Source organism: Perca flavescens, chromosome 5 (assembly GCF_004354835.1).
Source record: "Perca flavescens isolate YP-PL-M2 chromosome 5, PFLA_1.0, whole genome shotgun sequence".
Classification (NCBI taxonomy): domain Eukaryota; kingdom Metazoa; phylum Chordata; class Actinopteri; order Perciformes; family Percidae; genus Perca; species Perca flavescens.
In genome coordinates this window covers 39,520,266-39,541,700 of record NC_041335.1, presented here as the reverse complement: position 1 = coordinate 39,541,700, position 21,435 = coordinate 39,520,266, and the positions used below count along the sequence as shown (strand labels likewise).

The 21,435-nt window shown below is 43.3% G+C and overlaps 1 protein-coding gene across 3 annotated transcripts; it reads left to right on the top strand.

Annotated features, from left to right (window-relative positions):
- Positions 1-407: 407 nt before the first annotated feature.
- On the top strand, positions 408-18,304 carry rnf34a (ring finger protein 34a). Of its 3 annotated transcripts, none has more exons than XM_028579080.1 (7): positions 408-664; positions 1,831-2,049; positions 7,891-8,247; positions 9,798-9,860; positions 10,992-11,187; positions 11,966-11,995; positions 15,918-18,304. In XM_028579080.1, exons 1-7 carry the CDS (start codon positions 659-661, stop codon positions 16,103-16,105), a joined length of 1,059 nt encoding a protein of 352 aa, XP_028434881.1. In that variant the 5' UTR covers positions 408-658; the 3' UTR covers positions 16,106-18,304. The 3 variants fall into 3 exon arrangements, with proteins under 3 accessions (XP_028434881.1, XP_028434882.1, XP_028434883.1); XM_028579082.1 differs by having other exon boundaries at positions 473-578; XM_028579081.1 differs by lacking the exon at positions 15,918-18,304 and having other exon boundaries at positions 11,966-12,374.
- The last annotated feature ends 3,131 nt before the right edge of the window (positions 18,305-21,435 follow it).

Below are 21,435 nucleotides of genomic sequence, written 5' to 3'. Positions count from 1 at the left end.
CAACATGTCCTAAACATGAGTTGAATTTGCAGCGCCGCCACGCCTTGATGCTTGCGTAGTTCGCACCCTGCATTAAACCACGTTAAGCGTTGTAGAATGCCTGTCTAATGGTTTTTGAAAACTTAAGGCTTCTTCTTCTTAAAACGTGTCGGAGGTCATCCAATTTTTGAATACATTTTTATTAATTTACAAGTTATCTGATACATTAGACAACGTCTTTCAAAACATGACCTGCGCAAAAGACAAAAAAAAGAAAAGAATATCATTGTACCAGCACTTGTGGAAATGCACTTCCAAATGCGTCTCTGTCCCCAGCACCTTCCAAACCAAACTGACGCCCATGTTCATTCCCTGTGAGAACAGCGGAATGAGCGAAATCCGCTGACGTAAGCAAAAGTGCCCGGATGTTCACCGCTCTCTGAAGATTGACTCAAGTCAACGAGAAGCGGCGGCAGGCAGCGGCAGACACGGTGGCAGCGACAGAAGCGGCGACAGCGGCAGACACGGCGGCAGCGACAGAAGCGGTGCTCGGGTCTCGACCGTTGCTCTCATCAGGACGCATTCAGGCAGTTACCGAAGTAATAATGGTGATGATGCTCCATGTTGAAATGTTTACCCCGCCAGTCTCCTCCTTCACGGTAGAAACGCCGGAGCTGCAATGAAGGTGCCGTTTTCTTTACTGTCCCTCTGATCCAGGTTTAGCTCCGCTAAGCTACTTTAGTTAGCTAGCTACGAGCTAACGAGAGCTTACGGTAATGCAACGGGGGAGCTAACGTTAGCCTATGAGCTGCTAATGCTCATAATAACGGTCAACTCTGAGGTGACAGCTTCGACTAAACCTCGAATTTAACCGAGATGTTAAGAATTAAATTATTAAGCTAAATGTGTTTGAATGTGATGGTTATCAAACATATTGTAACATTAACTGTGTGTTTGTGTTGGCAGTCAACTGTTCGCTCTTTTAGCGTTTAGCCAGAACGCCCACCAGACTCCATGTAAATAATCAGGACTTTTAGCGTGTATAGAGCCAGCATATCTCCACCAGACTCCATGTAAATAATCAGGACTTTTAGCGTGTATAGAGCCAGCATATCTCCACCAGACTCCATGTAAATAATCAGGACTTTTAGCGTGTATAGAGCCAGCATATCTCCACCAGACTCCATGTAAATAATCAGGACTTTTAGCGTGTATAGAGCCAGCATATCTCCACCAGGCTCCATGTAAATAATCAGGACTTTTAGCGTGTATAGAGCCAGCATGTCTCCACCAGACTCCATGTAAATAATCAGGAATTTTAGTGTGTATAGAGCCAGCATATCTCCACCAGACTCCATGTAAATAATCAGGACTTTTATCATCGTAAAACACACTTCATTCAAAGTGGACAGAAACTAAATAAAACTACCAAAAGCCGTCTTGGTTCATCTTTCCACTGTTCCAAAAATCACCACTCTGGTTTGGTTGAAATAAACCCTTAATTCATCCATTTACATGTGGAAATATGCTGGCTCTATACACGCTAAAAGTCCTGATTATTTACATGGAGTCTGGTGGAGATATGCTGGCTCTATACACGCTAAAAGTCCTTATTATTTACATGGAGTCTGGTGGAGTTCGGTGATGGTGATTTCGGGGCTGTTTCATGTTAAACTAAAAGGATCTTACTCTTTAACTAAAAGGTCTATCTCTGTAGGGATCCATCCCATAATGTTGTCAGACACTTAGAATAATAATCTGTTCCTGTCTGCACACATTGAGTAGTAAGCAGCCATACTGTATGATGCTGTCAGATTAGGGATTAATGTGCGGGTGCTTTCTGACCATCAGGCAGGAGCCTCGTCCATGTGGGCTTCATGTTGTGGTCTGCTGAATGACGTCATGGGCACCGGGGCGGTCCGAGGCCAGCAGCCGGGGTTTGGGGCCGGGGCGGGACCCTTCAGGTTCGCCCCCAGCGCGGGGTACTCCACGTACCCCCCCAGCAGCTCAGGGAGCCCCAGTCCGGTGTGCAAGGCCTGTGGTCAGGCCTTCTCCGTCTTCAGGAGGAAGGTGGGTACCAGGTCCACACCACCAGCTACTGTCAGCTCATAGTACTACCAGCTCATAGTACTAGCAGCTCATAGTACTAGCAGCTCATAGTACTACCAGCTACTGTCAGCTCATAGTACTACCAGCTCATAGTACTACCAGCTACTGTCAGCTCATAGTACTACCAGCTACTGTCAGCTCATAGTACTACCAGCTCCTAGTACTACCAGCTACTGTCAGCTCATAGTACTACCAGCTCATAGTACTACCAGCTCATAGTACTAGCAGCTCATAGTACTACCAGCTACTGTCAGCTCATAGTACTACCAGCTACTGTCAGCTCATAGTACTACCAGCTCCTAGTACTACCAGCTACTGTCAGCTCATAGTACTACCAGCTCATAGTACTACCAGCTCATAGTACTACCAGCTCATAGTACTACCAGCTACTGTCAGCTCATAGTACTACCAGCTCATAGTACTACCAGCTACTGTCAGCTCATAGTACTACCAGCTCATAGTAGTACCAGCTACTGTCAGCTCATAGTACTACCAGCTCATAGTACTACCAGCTACTGTCAGCTCATAGTACTACCAGCTCATAGTACTACCAGCTACTGTCAGCTCATAGTACTACCAGCTCATAGTAGTACCAGCTACTGTCAGCTCATAGTACTACCAGCTCATAGTAGTACCAGCTACTGTCAGCTCAGTACTACCAGCTCATAGTACTACCAGCTCATAGTACCACCAGCTACTGTCAGCTCATAGTACTACCAGCTCATAGTACTACCAGCTCATAGTACTACCAGCTACTACCAGCTCATAGTACTACCAGCTACTACCAGCTCATAGTACTACCAGCTACTGTCAGCTCATAGTACTACCAGCTCATAGTACTACCAGCTCATAGTACTACCAGCTACTACCAGCTCATAGTACTACCAGCTACTACCAGCTCATAGTACTACCAGCTACTGTCAGCTCATAGTACTACCAGCTACTGTCGGCTCATAGTACTACCAGCTCATAGTACTACCAGCTACTGTCAGCTCATAGTACTACCAAATCATAGTACTACCAGCTACTGTCAGCTCATAGTACTACCAGCTCATAGTAGTACCAGCTCATAGTACTACCAGCTACTGTCAGCTCATAGTACTACCAGCTCATAGTACTACCAGCTACTGTCAGCTCATAGTACTACCAGCTCATAGTAGTACCAGCTCATAGTACTACCAGCTACTGTCAGCTCATAGTACTAGCAGCTCATAGTACTACCAGCTACTGTCAGCTCATGGTACTGTCAGCTCCTGGTACTACCAGCCAGCTACTGTCAGCTCATAGTACTACCAGCTCATAGTACTACCAGTACTACCAGCTCATAGTACTACCAGCTACTGTCAGCTCATAGTACTACCAGCTCATAGTACTACCAGCTACTGTCAGCTCATAGTACTACCAGCTCATAGTACTACCCTCATAGTACTACCAGCTCAGCTCACCAGCTACTGTACTACCAGCTCATAGTAGTACCAGCTCACTGTCAGCTCAGTAGTACCAGCTACTGTCAGCTCATAGTACTACCAGTACTACCAGCTACTGTCAGCTCATAGTACTACCAGCTCATAGTACTACCAGCTACTGTCAGCTCATAGTACTACCAGCTCATAGTACTACCAGCTACTGTCAGCTCATAGTACTACCAGCTCATAGTACTACCAGCTCATAGTACCACCAGCTACTGTCAGCTCATAGTACTACCAGCTCATAGTACTACCAGCTCATAGTACTACCAGCTACTACCAGCTCATAGTACTACCAGCTACTACCAGCTCATAGTACTACCAGCTACTGTCAGCTCATAGTACTACCAGCTCATAGTACTACCAGCTCATAGTACTACCAGCTACTACCAGCTCATAGTACTACCAGCTACTACCAGCTCATAGTACTACCAGCTACTGTCAGCTCATAGTACTACCAGCTACTGTCAGCTCATAGTACTACCAGCTCATAGTACTACCAGCTACTGTCAGCTCATAGTACTACCAAATCATAGTACTACCAGCTACTGTCAGCTCATAGTACTACCAGCTCATAGTAGTACCAGCTCATAGTACTACCAGCTACTGTCAGCTCATAGTACTACCAGCTCATAGTACTACCAGCTACTGTCAGCTCATAGTACTACCAGCTCATAGTAGTACCAGCTCATAGTACTACCAGCTACTGTCAGCTCATAGTACTAGCAGCTCATAGTACTACCAGCTACTGTCAGCTCATAGTACTACCAGCTCATAGTACTACCAGCTACTGTCAGCTCATAGTACTACCAGCTACTGTCAGCTCATAGTACTACCAGCCCTAGTACTACCAGCTACTGTCAGCTCATAGTACTACCAGCTCATAGTACTACCAGCTCATAGTACTAGCAGCTCATAGTACTACCAGCTACTGTCAGCTCATAGTACTACCAGCTACTGTCAGCTCATAGTACTACCAGCTCCTAGTACTACCAGCTACTGTCAGCTCATAGTACTACCAGCTCATAGTACTACCAGCTCATAGTACTACCAGCTCATAGTACTACCAGCTACTGTCAGCTCATAGTACTACCAGCTCATAGTACTACCAGCTACTGTCAGCTCATAGTACTACCAGCTCATAGTAGTACCAGCTACTGTCAGCTCATAGTACTACCAGCTCATAGTACTACCAGCTACTGTCAGCTCATAGTACTACCAGCTCATAGTACTACCAGCTACTGTCAGCTCATAGTACTACCAGCTCATAGTAGTACCAGCTACTGTCAGCTCATAGTACTACCAGCTCATAGTACTACCAGCTCATAGTACCACCAGCTACTGTCAGCTCATAGTACTACCAGCTCATAGTACTACCAGCTCATAGTACTACCAGCTACTACCAGCTCATAGTACTACCAGCTACTACCAGCTCATAGTACTACCAGCTACTGTCAGCTCATAGTACTACCAGCTCATAGTACTACCAGCTCATAGTACTACCAGCTACTACCAGCTCATAGTACTACCAGCTACTACCAGCTCATAGTACTACCAGCTACTGTCAGCTCATAGTACTACCAGCTACTGTCAGCTCATAGTACTACCAGCTCATAGTACTACCAGCTACTGTCAGCTCATAGTACTACCAAATCATAGTACTACCAGCTACTGTCAGCTCATAGTACTACCAGCTCATAGTAGTACCAGCTCATAGTACTACCAGCTACTGTCAGCTCATAGTACTACCAGCTCATAGTACTACCAGCTACTGTCAGCTCATAGTACTACCAGCTCATAGTAGTACCAGCTCATAGTACTACCAGCTACTGTCAGCTCATAGTACTAGCAGCTCATAGTACTACCAGCTACTGTCAGCTCATAGTACTACCAGCTCATAGTACTACCAGCTACTGTCAGCTCATAGTACTACCAGCTACTGTCAGCTCATAGTACTACCAGCTCCTAGTACTACCAGCTACTGTCAGCTCATAGTACTACCAGCTCATAGTACTACCAGCTCATAGTACTAGCAGCTCATAGTACTACCAGCTACTGTCAGCTCATAGTACTACCAGCTACTGTCAGCTCATAGTACTACCAGCTCCTAGTACTACCAGCTACTGTCAGCTCATAGTACTACCAGCTCATAGTACTACCAGCTCATAGTACTACCAGCTCATAGTACTACCAGCTACTGTCAGCTCATAGTACTACCAGCTCATAGTACTACCAGCTACTGTCAGCTCATAGTACTACCAGCTCATAGTAGTACCAGCTACTGTCAGCTCATAGTACTACCAGCTCATAGTACTACCAGCTACTGTCAGCTCATAGTACTACCAGCTCATAGTACTACCAGCTACTGTCAGCTCATAGTACTACCAGCTCATAGTAGTACCAGCTACTGTCAGCTCATAGTACTACCAGCTCATAGTACTACCAGCTCATAGTACTACCAGCTACTGTCAGCTCATAGTACTACCAGCTCATAGTACTACCAGCTCATAGTACTACCAGCTACTACCAGCTCATAGTACTACCAGCTACTACCAGCTCATAGTACTACCAGCTACTGTCAGCTCATAGTACTACCAGCTACTGTCAGCTCATAGTACTACCAGCTCATAGTACTACCAGCTACTGTCAGCTCATAGTACTACCAAATCATAGTACTACCAGCTACTGTCAGCTCATAGTACTACCAGCTCATAGTAGTACCAGCTCATAGTACTAGCAGCTACTGTCAGCTCATAGTACTACCAGCTCATAGTACTACCAGCTACTGTCAGCTCATAGTACTACCAGCTCATAGTAGTACCAGCTCATAGTACTACCAGCTACTGTCAGCTCATAGTACTACCAGCTCATAGTACTACCAGCTACTGTCAGCTCATAGTACTACCAGCTACTGTCAGCTCATAGTACTACCAGCTCATAGTACTACCAGCTACTGTCAGCTCATAGTACTACCAAATCATAGTACTACCAGCTACTGTCAGCTCATAGTACTACCAGCTCATAGTAGTACCAGCTCATAGTACTACCAGCTACTGTCAGCTCATAGTACTACCAGCTCATAGTACTACCAGCTACTGTCAGCTCATAGTACTACCAGCTCATAGTAGTACCAGCTCATAGTACTACCAGCTACTGTCAGCTCATAGTACTACCAGCTCATAGTACTACCAGCTACTGTCAGCTCATAGTACTACCAGCTCATAGTACTACCAGCTCATAGTAGTACCAGCTCATAGTACTACCAGCTACTGTCAGCTCATAGTACTACCAGCTCATAGTACTACCAGCTACTGTCAGCTCATAGTACTACTAGCTACTGTCTGCTCATAGTACTACCAGCTCATAGTACTACCAGCTACTGTCAGCTCATAGTACTACCAGCTCATAGTACTACCAGCTACTGTCAGCTCATAGTACTACCAGCTCATAGTACTACCAGCTACTGTCAGCTCATAGTACTACTAGCTACTGTCAGCTCATAGTACTACCAGCTCATAGTACTAGCAGCTACTGTCAGCTCATAGTACTACCAGCTCATAGTACTACCAGCTACTACCAGCTCATAGTACTACCAGCTCATAGTACTACCAGCTACTGTTAGAGTCAAACATCACAATATACCTTCAGATCTTCATGGTGGATATTAATACACAAACCTGTCTCCCTGCCTCTCTACCTGTCTGTCTGTCTACCTCTCTCCCTCCCTGTCTCTATCTCACTCTGTCTCTCTCTCTCTCTGTCTCTCCCTCTCCCTCCCTGTTTCCATACCTGTCTCCCTCCCTGTTTCCATACCTGTCTCCCTCCCTGTTTCCATACCTGTCTCCCTCCCTGTCTCCCTCCGTTTCCATACCTGTCTCCCTCCCTGTCTCTCTCTCTCCCTCCCTCCCTGTCTGTGACCTGCCTGTCTCTCTCTCTCCCTCCCTGTCTCTCTCTCTCTCCATCCCTCCCTGTCTGTGCCCTGCCTGTCTCTCTCTCTCCCTCCCTGTCTCTCTCTCTCCCTCCCTCCCTGTCTGTGCCCTGCCTGTCTCTCTCTCTCCCTCCCTGCCTGTCTCCCTACCTGTCTTTCTCTCTTTCTCTCTCCCTACCTGCCTGTCTCTCTCTCTCTGTCTCCCTACCTGCCTCTCTCTCTCTCTCTCTGTCTCCCTACCTGCCTGTCTCCCTCCCTGCCTGTCTCCATCCCTGTCTCCCTCCCTGCCTGTCTCCCTACCTGTCTTTCTCTCTTTCTCTCTCCCTACCTGCCTGTCTCTCTCTCTCCCTGTCTCCCTCCCTGCCTGTCTCTCCCTGTCTGTCTCTCTCCCTACCTGTCTCCCTGCAGTATGTGTGCGCTGACTGCAGGAAGAGTTTCTGCTGCGTGTGTTCGGAGCTCCAGGACGACCTCCGCCGGTGCGGCGTGTGCCGGTTGCTACGGGCGACGGCGTTCCAGCGCCCGCGGCTGATGCGTCTGCGGGTGCGAGAGCTGCGTCAGTACCTGCTGCTGCGCAACGTCTCCACGGAAACCTGCAGGGAGAAGGAGGACCTGGTGGAGCTGGTGCTGTGTCACCACGGCAACCAGGACGAGGAGGACGTGGGCTCGCCGTCGGCGCTCGCCGCGCGGTTGGCCTCGGAGCTGTCGCCGCTCGCCGCCGCGCAGGGCCAGCCAATCAGCCGCAGCGACAGCTCCGACACCAACCAGGTCTGATTTCTTGCTCTTTCAGCGTGTAGCGAGAACGCTCACCAGACTCCATGTAAATAATCAGGACTTTTAGCGTGTATAGAGCCAGCATATCTCCACCAGACTCCATGTAAATAATCAGGACTTTTAGCGTGTATAGAGCCAGCATATCTCCACCAGACTCCATGTAAATAATCAGGACTTTTAGCGTGTATAGAGCCAGCATATCTCCACCAGACTCCATGTAAATAATCAGGACTTTTAGCGTGTATAGAGCCAGCATATCTCCACCAGACTCCATGTAAATAATCAGGACTTTTAGCGTGTATAGAGCCAGTATATCTCCACCAGACTCCATGTTAATAATCAGGACTTTTAGCATGTATAGAGCCAGCATATCTCCACCAGACTCCATGTAAATAATCAGGACTTTTAGCGTGTATAGAGCCAGCATATCTCCACCAGACTCCATGTAAATAATCAGGACTTTTTAGCGTGTATAGAGCCATCATATCTCCACCAGACTCCATGTAAATAATCAGGACTTTTAGCGTGTATAGAGCCAGCATATCTCCACCAGACTCCATGTAAATAATCAGGACTTTTAGCATGTATAGAGCCAGCATATCTCCACCAAACTCCATGTAAATATTCACTCGACAAAATCCCTCCATTTTGATCAAGGTGGTAGGCAAGCATTCACAACTCGAACCTCCTTTGGGGAGATTCTGTTGACACCAAGCCATCACCTCCCGATAGCATCCCATTGACTCCCATTCATTCTGACGTCACTTTGACAGCGAATAACTTTACATCTGAAGTGTTTAAAGACTCTATTTGTCCGTTGTTTATTTCTAAAGAAACACGACAATGTATAAAAGGCTCCATTACCTTGTAGCTCACCTTATGGCTCCGTAGCAGACGCTTTTATAACAATAGGCTAACGATTGGGTCATAACCACGAGACTTACTGTCACACAGTAGAGGAATTACCGTATAGTACAGGAGAAGCTCACAGGCAGTAGCCGTTTAGGTTTAATTACTAATGTTAACTAGCATGTTAGTGATCAGTAATTACTAATGTTAACTAGCATGTTAGTGATCAGTAATTACTAATGTTAACTAGCATGTTAGTGATCAGTAATTAGCCTGTGTCTATGTTATCTCCTTACATATACCTACACTCTCCGTCTCTGTAAGATTGGGAATGATTGAGATTTCTCTATGTGTTACCCTGGTAACGTAAACATCTTGGAGACCTACCTTGCTGCTACTGTGGAGATTTGACTCTAGTGAAACTGATACCGTTACAAAACTTAAGGTCCTTGCACACAGAGTCCGAAATTACGTGCGTTAAAAACCCCCTGCCCTCGCGTTGTGTTGACCATGTTTACACACACTGCAAATTAAAAAATCCTTCGTCATAAACCACAATAATAGGACTAATATTAGGGCGTAATCATTAATATTCAGACTTCTATTACACACATCTACTCTACTAGAGTAGAAACAGGACAGACTTCTCATTCTATGTTTTACGCGAGGTGTGTATTTCTTCTTCTGTGTTGCAGGACTCGGGCGACGCAACGTCGGAGTCTCTGCTGAACCTGGACGCCGGCGAACGCACTCCGGAGGTGATTAATGTTGTTTTGATTTAACCAGGAAGAGAACAGGTTCTCATTTGCAACCGCTACCTAGCCAAGAAAAGCACACACATGCAGGACAACATACAGTTACACATTCAATACAGTACAGAATAAGGCTGCATAAAGGCTACATATAGGCTGCATGAAGGCTACATAAAGGCTACGTATAGGCTGCATGAAGGCTACATATAGGCTGCATAAAGGCTACATATAGGCTGCATGAAGGCTACATATAGGCTGCATGAAGGCTACATATAGGCTGCATGAAGGCTACATATAGGCTGCATGAAGGCTACATATAGGCTGCATGAAGGGTACATGAAGGCTACATATAGGCTGCATATAGGCTGCATAAAGGCTACGTATAGGCTGCATGAAGGCTACATATAGGCTGCATGAAGGCTACATATAGGCTGCATAAAGGCTACATATAGGCTGCATGAAGGCTACATATAGGCTGCATGAAGGCTACATATAGGCTGCATGAAGGCTACATATAGGCTACATGAAGGCTAAATATAGGCTGCATGAAGGGTACATGAAGGCTACCTGAAGGCTACCTGAAGGCTGCATAAAGGCTGCATAAAGGCTGCATGAAGGCTGCATGAAGGCTGCATGAAGGCTGCATGAAGGCTGCATGAAGGCTACATGAAGGCTGCATGAAGGCTGCATGAAGGCTGCATGAAGGCTACATATAGGCTGCATGAAGGCTACATATAGGCTACATGAAGGCTAAATATAGGCTGCATGAAGGCTACATGAAGGCTACCTGAAGGCTACATAAAGGCTACATGAAGGCTACATATAGGTTACATGAAGGCTGCTTGAAGGCTGCATGAAGGCTACCTGAAGGCTACCTGAAGGCTACATAAAGGCTACATATACTGTAGGTTACATATAGGCTACATGAAGGCTACATAAAGGCTACATGAAGGCAGCAGTGACTATTTTCTCAGTTTCTCTAACGTTTTAGCAGCTTTTCTGAAGGCCTTAGTGTCCCGTTTGGACCCCTAAGTCAAACCTTAAGACTTCCAGCTGATGAGCAGGGAGGGTCTGAGTGCGGGGAGGGTCTGAGTGCGGGGAGTCTCCCTGACGCCCAGCGTCGTCTCGTCCCCTCAGGTCAGTCCTCCGACGCGGCGCCGGGCGTCTCTGTCGGACGTGTCCAGCCTGCGAGACGTGGAGGACCTGTCGGTCCGCCAGCTGAAGGAGATCCTGGCCAGGAACTTCGTCAACTACTCGGGCTGCTGTGAGAAGTGGGAGCTGGTGGAGCGCGTGGGCCGCCTGTACCGGGAGACCCAGGACAACCGGAGGTCACGTACGTTACGATGGGCCCAGTCCGCAAATACACAAACAACTTCCACAGATACGCTATATATATGTCTGTCTGTCTGTCTGTCTGTCTGTCTGTGTGTTCATTACACACACGTGAGGCGTAGAATGAGATCCACAAATGTCCGTTTGCAAGTTGCAAATGTTAGGAAGATGTAATGTTTACAACCGTTATGTTTACGTTCAGCCCACAGTCACAGCTACGCTGTATATGTAGGCACAAAGTGCCGGTACAGTCATTGAGCGTTTATTTACACACACACACACACACACACACAGACACACACACACACACACACACACACACACACACACACACACACACACAGAGTCACACACACACACACACACACACACACACAGAGTCACACACACACACACACACACAGAGACACACACACAGACACAGACACACACACACACACAGAGACACACACACACACACACACACACACAGACACACACACACACACACACACACACACACACACACACACACACACACACACACACACACACACACACACACACACACACACACACACACACACACACACACACACACACACACACACACACACACACACACACACACACACACACACACACACACACACACACACACACACACACACACACACACACACACACACACACACAGAGACACACACACACACACACACACACACACACACACACAAAAAACCATGAAGCTGAGAATGAGCAGAATATTTCGCTATGATAACTGTCTCTGTTTCTTGCAGGGGAGAATGTGAGCAGTACTGTAACCTCAGGTAAGATACCACTTCCTGTTAGTAACCATAGAAACGTCAAACCTCTGCTTCCTCTGACAATATGAAGACGTGTACTTCTGCTCAGAGCAGCAGAGAAACTCCTTTCCTCTGCCTGACCTCTCAGAGATACATTCAGCCACCTGACCTTCATCATTTAACCTTCGCGTTGACCCCCCGCCAACTACGCAACTTTTCTGCCGGTTATTTCCGAGTTTTTTTCCCTTATCACAATTTTTTTGTCACTTTTCTACTGCGCTTTTTTATCAGTTTTCTTTCAAATCCTATCAAAAACGAATAAAACGGCCAAATTCAGTGAAAGCAGTGAACTGATCATGTATTTTACTTGTGAAGAGCGTCGTAGGGAACCATCCATGTTATTTTATTTGGACACTTTGGTTGAAAGAAACCCAAATTCTGACATAGAAACTTGATATAGAGACAACAGGAGAGTTAAAGTGCCCATATTATGAAAACAAGTCAAGACAACCATCCATGGTGTTCTGAGCGAGATCTGGTTTCTGAATGTGTCCTGCCTTCAGTCTCCTGGTGAGCTGGTCCAAATCTGCACGGCTTTCTACGGCACTAGCCGAGACGAGCTGGCTAAGCGCAACCGTTAGCATGCTAGCGCTAGCATGCTATCTTGTTCTCAATAGCAAAGCACCGCTACAACACACACAAGTTCACCATAATCTCCAAAAGAACTACTTCCATGTGCTCCCTGGTTTAGAAGAAGTCTCCCAGCTGATCCTGCCTTGGAACTGACTGAAGTTGGAGAAACTCTTTTACTGTCTATGGAGCTAGCTGACATGAGCTACATCTGAGCTACTGAGCATGTGCGAGTGCAATCAAAGATAGTACAGAAGAAGAAAAGAGGTCTCACTCTGTAGCTAAAACAGAGACCTCAACACAGGGTGAAAAGAGGAGTTGCAGCAATGTGCAGTACAACTAAAATATGGTGTTTTCTGATAATTAAACCATGTAAACCTATTCTGGTACAACCTCAAAATACAATTATGAACCTAAACATGAGCAGAATATGGGAGCTTTAAGTTGACTTTTGCAAGTCAGACGGTGTGTGAGAGTTTGTTTGTCACTTCATATTATTGTGTTGTGCTACTTTAGATGGTTCTAGTGTATCCCCAGTAGAGTGATTCTCTTCTACTTTAGATGATTCTAGTGTAACCCCAGTAGAGTGATTATCTTCTACTTTAGATGATTCTAGTGTAACCCCAGTAGAGTGATGATTCTAGTGTAATCCCAGTAGAGTGATGATTCTAGTGTAATCCCAGTAGAGTGATGATTCTAGTGTAACCCCAGTAGAGTGATGATTCTAGTGTAACCCCAGTAGAGTGATGATTCTAGTGTAACCCCAGTAGAGTGATGATTCTAGTGTAACCCCAGTAGAGTGATGATTCTAGTGTAACCCCCCAGTAGATTCTAGTGTAACCCCAGATGATGATTCTAGTGTAACCCCAGTAGAGTGATGATTCTAGTGTAACCCCAGTAGAGTGATGATTCTAGTGTAACCCCAGTAGAGTGATGATTCTAGTGTAATCCCAGTAGAGTGATGATTCTAGTGTTCTAGAGTGATGATTCTGTAACCCCAGTCCCAGTAACCCCAGTAGAGTGATGATTCTAGTGTAACCCCAGTAGAGTGATGATTCTAGTGTAACCCCAGTAGAGTGATGATTAACCCCAGTAGAGTGATGATTCTAGTGTAACCCCAGTAGAGTGATGATTCTAGTGTAACCCCAGTAGAGATGATTCTAGTGTAACCCCAGTAGAGTGATGATTCTAGTGTAACCCCAGTAGAGTGATGATTCTAGTGTAACCCCAGTAGAGTGATGATTCTAGTGTAACCCCAGTAGAGTGATGATTAACCCCTGATGTGTAACCCCAGTAGTGATGAGTGATGATTCTAGTGTAACCCCAGTATTCTAGTGTAACCCCAGTAGAGTGATGATTCTAGTGTAACCCCAGTAGAGTGATGATTCTAGTGTAACCCCAGTAGAGTGATGATTCTAGTGTAACCCCAGTAGAGTGATGATTCTAGTGTAACCCCAGTATTCTAGTGTAACCCCAGTAGAGTGATGATTCTAGTGTAACCCCAGTAGAGTGATGATTCTAGTGTAATCCCAGTAGAGTGATGATTCTAGTGTAACCCCAGTAGAGTGATGATTCTAGTGTAACCCCAGTAGATGATTCTAGTGTAATCCCAGTAGAGTGATGATTCTAGTGTAACCCCAGTAGAGTGATGATGATTCTAGTGTAACCCCAGTAGAGTGATGATTCTAGTGTAACCCCAGTAGAGTGATGATTCTAGTGTAACCCCAGTAGAGTGATGATTCTAGTGAGAGTGATGATTCTAGTGTAACCCCAGTAGAGTGATGATTCTAGTGTAACCCCAGTAGAGTGATGATTCTAGTGTAACCCCAGTAGAGTGATGATTCTAGTGTAACCCCAGTAGAGTGATGATTCTAGTGTAACCCCAGTAGAGTGATGATTCTAGTGTAACCCCAGTAGAGTCCCAGTAGTGATGATTCTAGTGTAACCCCAGTAGAGTGATGATTCTAGTGTAACCCCAGTAGAGTGATGATTCTAGTGTAACCCCAGTAGAGTGATGATTCTAGTGATTCTAACCCCAGTAGTGATGATTCTAGTGTAACCCCAGTAGAGTGATGATTCTAGTGTAACCCCAGTAGTGTAACCCCAGTAGAGTGATGATTCTAGTGTAACCCAGTAGAGTGATGATTCAGTAAGAGTAGATGATTCTAGTGTAACCCCAGTAGAGTGATGATTCTAGTGTAACCCCAGTAACCCCAGTAGAGTGATGATTCTAGTGTAACCCCAGTAGAGTGATGATTCTAGTGTAACCCCAGTAGAGTGATGATTCTAGAGTGATGATTGTAACCCCAGTAGAGTGATGATTCTAGTGTAACCCCCATTCTAGTGTAACCCCAGTAGAGTGATGATTCTAGTGTAACCCCAGTAGAGTGATGATTCTAGTGTAACCCCCAGTAGAGTGATGATTCTAGTGTAACCCCAGTAGAGTGATGATTCTAGTGTAACCCCAGTAGAGTGATGATTCTAGTGTAACCCCAGTATTCTAGTGTAACCCCAGTAGAGTGATGATTCTAGTGTAACCCCAGTAGAGTGATGATTCTGAGTGTAAACCCCAGTAGAGTGATGATTCTAGTGTAACCCCAGTAGAGTGATGATTCTAGTAGAGTGATGATTCTAGTGTAACCCCAGTAGAGTGATGATTCTAGTGTAACCCCAGTAGAGTGATGATTCTAGTGTAACCCCAGTAGAGTGATGATTCTAGTGTAACCCCAGTAGAGTGATGATTCTAGTGTAACCCCAGTAGAGTGATGATTCTAGTGTAACCCCAGTAGAGTGATGATTCTAGTGTAACCCCAGTAGAGTGATGATTCTAGTGCAACCCCAGTAGAGTGAATTCTAGTGTAACCCCAGTAGAGTGATGATTCTAGTGTAACCCCAGTAGAGTGATGATTCTAGTGTAACCCCAGTATTCTAGTGTAACCCCAGTAGAGTGATGATTCTAGTGTAACCCCAGTAGAGTGATGATTCTAGTGTAACCCCAGTGATTCTCTTCCTTTCTTCCTAAAGATGTGGCCCCCCTACTCTCTCTGCAACGCCGCGGGTCGGGTAAGCTCATCGCCTGTCGTGCAACATCACTAAACAATTACCTTACACAATATAATATATTACTCTGTGTGTGTGTCTGTGCGTGTCTTTGTGTGTCTGTGTGTGTCTCTGTGTGTGTCTGTGTCTGTGTGTGTGTGTGTGTGTGTGTGTGTGTGTGTGTGTGTGTGTGTATGTGTGTGTGTGTGTGTGTGTGTGTGTGTGTGTGTGTGTGTGTGTGTGTGTGTGTGTGTGTGTGTATGTGTGTGTGTATCAGACGGTGAGAAGTGTCCTCTGGGTCTCCATGACGACGGTCTGTGCCGTATCTGCATGGACGGTGTGATCGACTGCGTGCTGCTGGAGTGTGGTCACATGGTCACCTGCACCAAGTGCGGCAAAAGGATGAACGAGTGTCCCATCTGCCGGCAGTACGTGGTCCGCGCCGTGCACGTCTTCAAGTCCTAACGCTCCACACACACACACACACACACACACACACACACACACACACACACACACACACATACACACACACACAACTCTGATCCTGTGGATGCTACAACTCTCACTTTCTTTGCACGTTGAAGTATTATGAACAGTTTATCTACGGGGTTACATATGTCTCATTATGTGTGAACATCTGTGTGTGAATGTGTAATCTGTAAGTATTAACCCTGTGTTGTCGTACTTTTTGTTTTTCTGGGTCAAAATGTAAAAAACTATTCCAACGTTTTTGTCGTCTTTTTCGACACTTTTTTCAAAAGTTTTTGTCAATATTTTTCTGCGTTTTTTATTTAAAAATTTTTTGTAGATTTTCCTGACACTTTTTTTTGTTACTTTTTTTGACATTTGATTCCTATGTTTTTCAGCCTTTTTCTTTTTTTTTTTTAAATACATTTTTCTTTGCATGCTATAAAATTTAATTAAAGACCCAGATTCAGTGAAAGCAGTGAACTGATCATGTATTTAACTTAAGAAGTTAAATACATACATCCATTTTATTTTGTTTTAACATTCGGTTGAAAGAATCGCAAATTTCTGATGTAGAAACGTTTTGAAAATGGGTCAGATTAGCCCCGAGGACAAAGTAAAAGGAAAAAGTATCGGTATTGACGATATTGGCCCTGTATTTACTTCGATACCAAATATTACAGTACTGCACACCACTAATATAGACTATGAACTTTCAAATACTACTCGAGGTACATGGATTTTAGGTCCTTGTTAAACTTTAAACTAAAAGTGATTCTGAGATACTTTGAAAATGAACATTTGGCAAAACCAACAATCAAGTTCACATCATTACTTTAACTGTCCACTCACTGTGAAAATACTGTTAATAACAGAAGTAGCCTAATAGTTATACGAAGGGAAACTTTACTTTAAGAGATTGACATCTCTTCTCACATGGACCAACAAGACACTATTTTGTCCAAAACCTTTTCGATGTTTTGCAAGAAAATCGCTTTTCACCTGTGTGTGTTCTCGTGCTTTTTTAAAACCGAACAGTCCCAGAATCTTTTCCCACAAGTCTTGCAAATGTACGGCTTCTCCCCTGTGTGAACATCTTCCTAACATTTGCAACTTTCAAACAGACATTTGTGAATCCAGTTTTTAATCTGTGAATTGACTCTACGTGTTAATTTGAAAGTTGAAAAGAAAGATGTTAACAAATGCTTTTCATGTATTTGTAACTGTGTGTAATGTACTGTGGGTATATTGTTTGTTGTATTTGTGGAACGTGTTTCATATTTATAGACTACACATTTACACACAGATGTGGAATCTGTTCCCATGAACACACTGGGACATTTCTAACCCCGTAGGTACTGTACCTTTAAGTCTCAGCCAGAGGCCGAGCGTAGGATCGTAACCTCCTACGACTCATTCCTCAACTTAACATATCTCTGTTTTTGCTTTTCTTCTGATTTATCGAATCAAAGAATGTGTGGCACTCCTCAGCCACGTGTCCCCAGCCTCAGATCTGCAGATAAACTTCATTTATTTACTTTGTTTCCTTTTTCCAGTCTGGACTCTGTGTTTCCACGTGGTTGTGTCTGAGTGACCGATGGGAACATCAGTCTCTGAAACGGGTCCAGTATGAGGTAGTAATATACAATATGATTGGGTTATTTAGCAATTTATAAGTTTAGTTTATTTGTTTCACAGAACATAAAAAAACTAAATACACATATATAAAACCACAACCAAATGTAGAGTGTTGAAAAAAAGCTTAAAATCTTCATAGGAAAAACTAGAAAAAAAATTTCATTTCACATTTTTCAGCTGTGAAAATCTGCAGAATTTATACTTCGATTGATTTTCTCCAATACTTTTTTCTGATGTTCTTGTCACTTTTTTTTCTTATTTTGTTTACGCTTTTTTTCAACTTAAGTTTAAAGCGCCTCAGAAACCACCAATCTTCAGGTTTTCCGCTGTTGTTCGACGTTCTTGTCGCTTTTTTTTCAAAGCTTTAGTAAAAGTTTTTGGCGCTTTTTCAACTTAAGTTGAAGCGACAAAAAAACGACATGAAAGTGAGAAAACATTGGGAAAAATGTCGCAAATTTTGGAAAACGTTGTCTAAAATTGTCGACAAAAGAAGGGATAAAGACGGAGACAAAAGCGAAAAAAAAGTGACCAAAACGTCATTAAAAAAAAAATAAAGAGCAACAACAACGTTGAGACGGGGACAACAGGAAGTGAAGTGAAGTGATCACTCTTAAAGTAACGAGCTGCCAGAACTCTCTGTTGGTTATTTCTTACAGGGTAGCAACAGCTAATCTATACACACACACATATATATGTTTTTATATATATATATATAGAGACACCTAGCAACAGCTAATCTATACACACACACACACACACACACACACACACACACACACACACACACACACATACATATATATATATATATATATATATATATATATATATATATATATATATATATATATATATATATATATATATATATATATATATATATATATATATAGACACCTAGCAACAGCTAACCTCAGACAAAGCGGTGCTAACTCATCCAAACATCCGGCTGATTTCCAGCAGATAATCTGAATGTTTTAGTTGTTATGGTGTGGTTTATGGTGGTTTATGGTTGGTGTATATTGTTGGGAGGGGGGTGAAGATTATGGGATGTGCTGAGATATGTGAACAGATTGAACATCTGTGTGTAAATGTGTCATCTATAAATACACAAGTTCCACTAATAAACAACATATGTGTGTTAGTACATCACACACATTAATTATGAATGAATAAGTAGTGTTTTTAGGAAGATGTTCCACTTAAGTTCAGGAGAAAGATGGTAAAAATTGGTATATTTTGAGGAGAAAAAATCAGAATTTTTTTTTTTTTTATTTCAAAAGTTGAAATATTTTAGGTCAGAATATTACGGGGGGAAAAAACAGAATATTATTATTTATTTATTTTTTACAGAAGTTGGAATATTTGGAGAATAAATGTCAAAATATGAGAAAAATGACTGAAAATTTTAGAAAAACAATTGAATATTTTTCTGTGGGTAAAGTCCCGCCCCCCCACACCCGGCCGACCAATCACGAGTCAATCCCAGCTGTCTATCATGTTCATCTAAAAGTAAGTCAGGTGTTCAAAGAAGCTTTTCATTCCTTCATTCATAAATAACGTGTGTAACGTACTAACAGATATATTGTGTAGAACTTTGTGTGTATTTGCATATTACACAGTTACACAGATGTTCAATGTGTTCATATAAACTCACTGAGACATTTTCCATCCCATAGTTTCCTCTCATGTACGAGTGATGTATTAGAGTCCATTGACACCGTGTGGTATAGAAAGTATAAAGTATTTACATATATTATAATGATCCATATGAGATGTGTATATATCTATATTTCCTCCCCTTTTGATTTGAACTGTGTGAGATCAGATGATTGCCCCCCAGAGCACGACACGAAGCTGTATGACACCGTTATGGTTTTTCATCTTCTTCACCTTCTTAATTACTGAAAAACATCTCTGCTGCTAATAGAGATCACGAAGAAGAGTTGAGGTTCCGTCTTTGTATTTGGGAATGTTAACTTTTTATTTTGGTAATTAAAGATTTGAATTAACGTCTGTTTGTGTTCTTTCTGCTAAAAAAACAAGTGGCAATATTTTAGGGGAAAAAAGAAATCTGAATATTTTGAGAAAAAGTTGGAATATTTAAAAAACAAAAAGTTGGAATTAATTTAAAAAAAACTGTTGGAATATTTAAACAAAAACGACTACTACAAAAATAAATTTGAATGTTTTGAGAAAAATAAGTCTGAATATTTAAAAAAAAAGGTTTATTTACAAATAAAGTTGTATTTAAAAAAAAAAAATTTAAAATATTTAAACAAAAATAAAAACATTCAGTTTAATAACACGTAGGAGATTTTTTTAATTTTACTTAAACATAGTATGCATTACACATATGCGAACAAACCGTAATACATTACTTATTTTTAGGAAAATATAGACGTGTTTCCTGTTTACAAACATTACAGGGTGCGTGCGCATACCAGGGGCAGAAAGCCAGATTGGTGAACTGGTCCGATAATGCAAACGCAATTTTGTCTCAGTGCACATTGTCTTAGTCCCTTCATTTCGTCATGGTATTTATATAACACATACTCTATGGTCTTACAAAGCTAACGTTTTTGACCGATTACCGACCGATTAGAAGCTAGCTATAGCTCTGTTTGCCATTCGTTCCAATGGGGAAACTTCGTGGCTAAACTTTCGACATACATTGCATATATTTACACTTTGAATTTCGTCATGGTATTTATATAGCACATACTCTATGGTCTTACAAAGCTAACGTTTTTGACCGATTACAATTTAATCATTTGTTGGTTTTTAATTTTGCAGTGTTACTGTGATATATATGTATAGCTATAATGATCATTTTAGCAGCAGGGTTACTCCTGAGTGTACCCTTATGGTTGGTTTATGTCTTAAAATAATGGCCAGGATTTCTGGGAAAAGGTACGATATGTTAGTTTCAAAACATCACTGCAGGTTGATTGTTTTTCGCAGCAGAGGTTGATTGTGGGCGAGAGGGCGACAACACAGTCTTGGTTAGCTCGCCGAAGCTCTACTGCCACTGTCTCGGCAACGTTAGCTAATGTCCGCTAGCTAATGTAGGCTAACTATAGCCAGTTAGCTTTGTATGTAATGTAACAAAACCAACCCATCTCAGAGGAGCGAAGCTTAATATTTCATTCAATAAAGTTATGTACAAAATGAGCACTAACGCCACAGGTCCTATGTTGGCAACGTGGACGCAGATATAGTAAACTCCGAAGGCAGTCGTAATATTTACCTAGTAGGCTAGGCTAACACTGTTGCGCTAACGTTAGCAAAACATCGACGTAGCTTTAGCTAGCTGTCTAAACTTGTCTCGAGTCCGGACCTTTAATTGTCTATGGTCCGGACTCGAGTACCACAGCCCTGACAGGTAGATATCACGGAGCTGAACAACCACAAGCTGCAACTTTTCTGATTGATCCAATGGGAGCCTGACTCTTGCACATGACCCCAATCTGCCCCTCTTATGGCTTGAAGCCATAACCTCCGCCGGTTTTTGGCAAAAGCATGCTTCCCCCTAGGTATGTTAAACATCAGGCACCCATCACTGGCTCTGTTTGTACAATTAACCACGCAACAACTCCTTGGCATTTTGACTTACGCTATGCTACTATTATTAGCTAGCTAGCTACACAACACGTCTTCTTTCTGCCCCCTGGTTACGTGCACAA

What these genes read in the sequence shown, in the direction of transcription:
- rnf34a (XM_028579080.1), top strand. An exon ending in CCGGCGAACGCACTCCGGAG is followed by an intron (nt 9,861 to 10,991) that starts GTGATTAATGTT and finishes TCGTCCCCTCAG; the next exon opens with GTCAGTCCTCCGACGCGGCG. An exon ending in CCAGGACAACCGGAGGTCAC is followed by an intron (nt 11,188 to 11,965) that starts GTACGTTACGAT and finishes TGTTTCTTGCAG; the next exon opens with GGGAGAATGTGAGCAGTACT.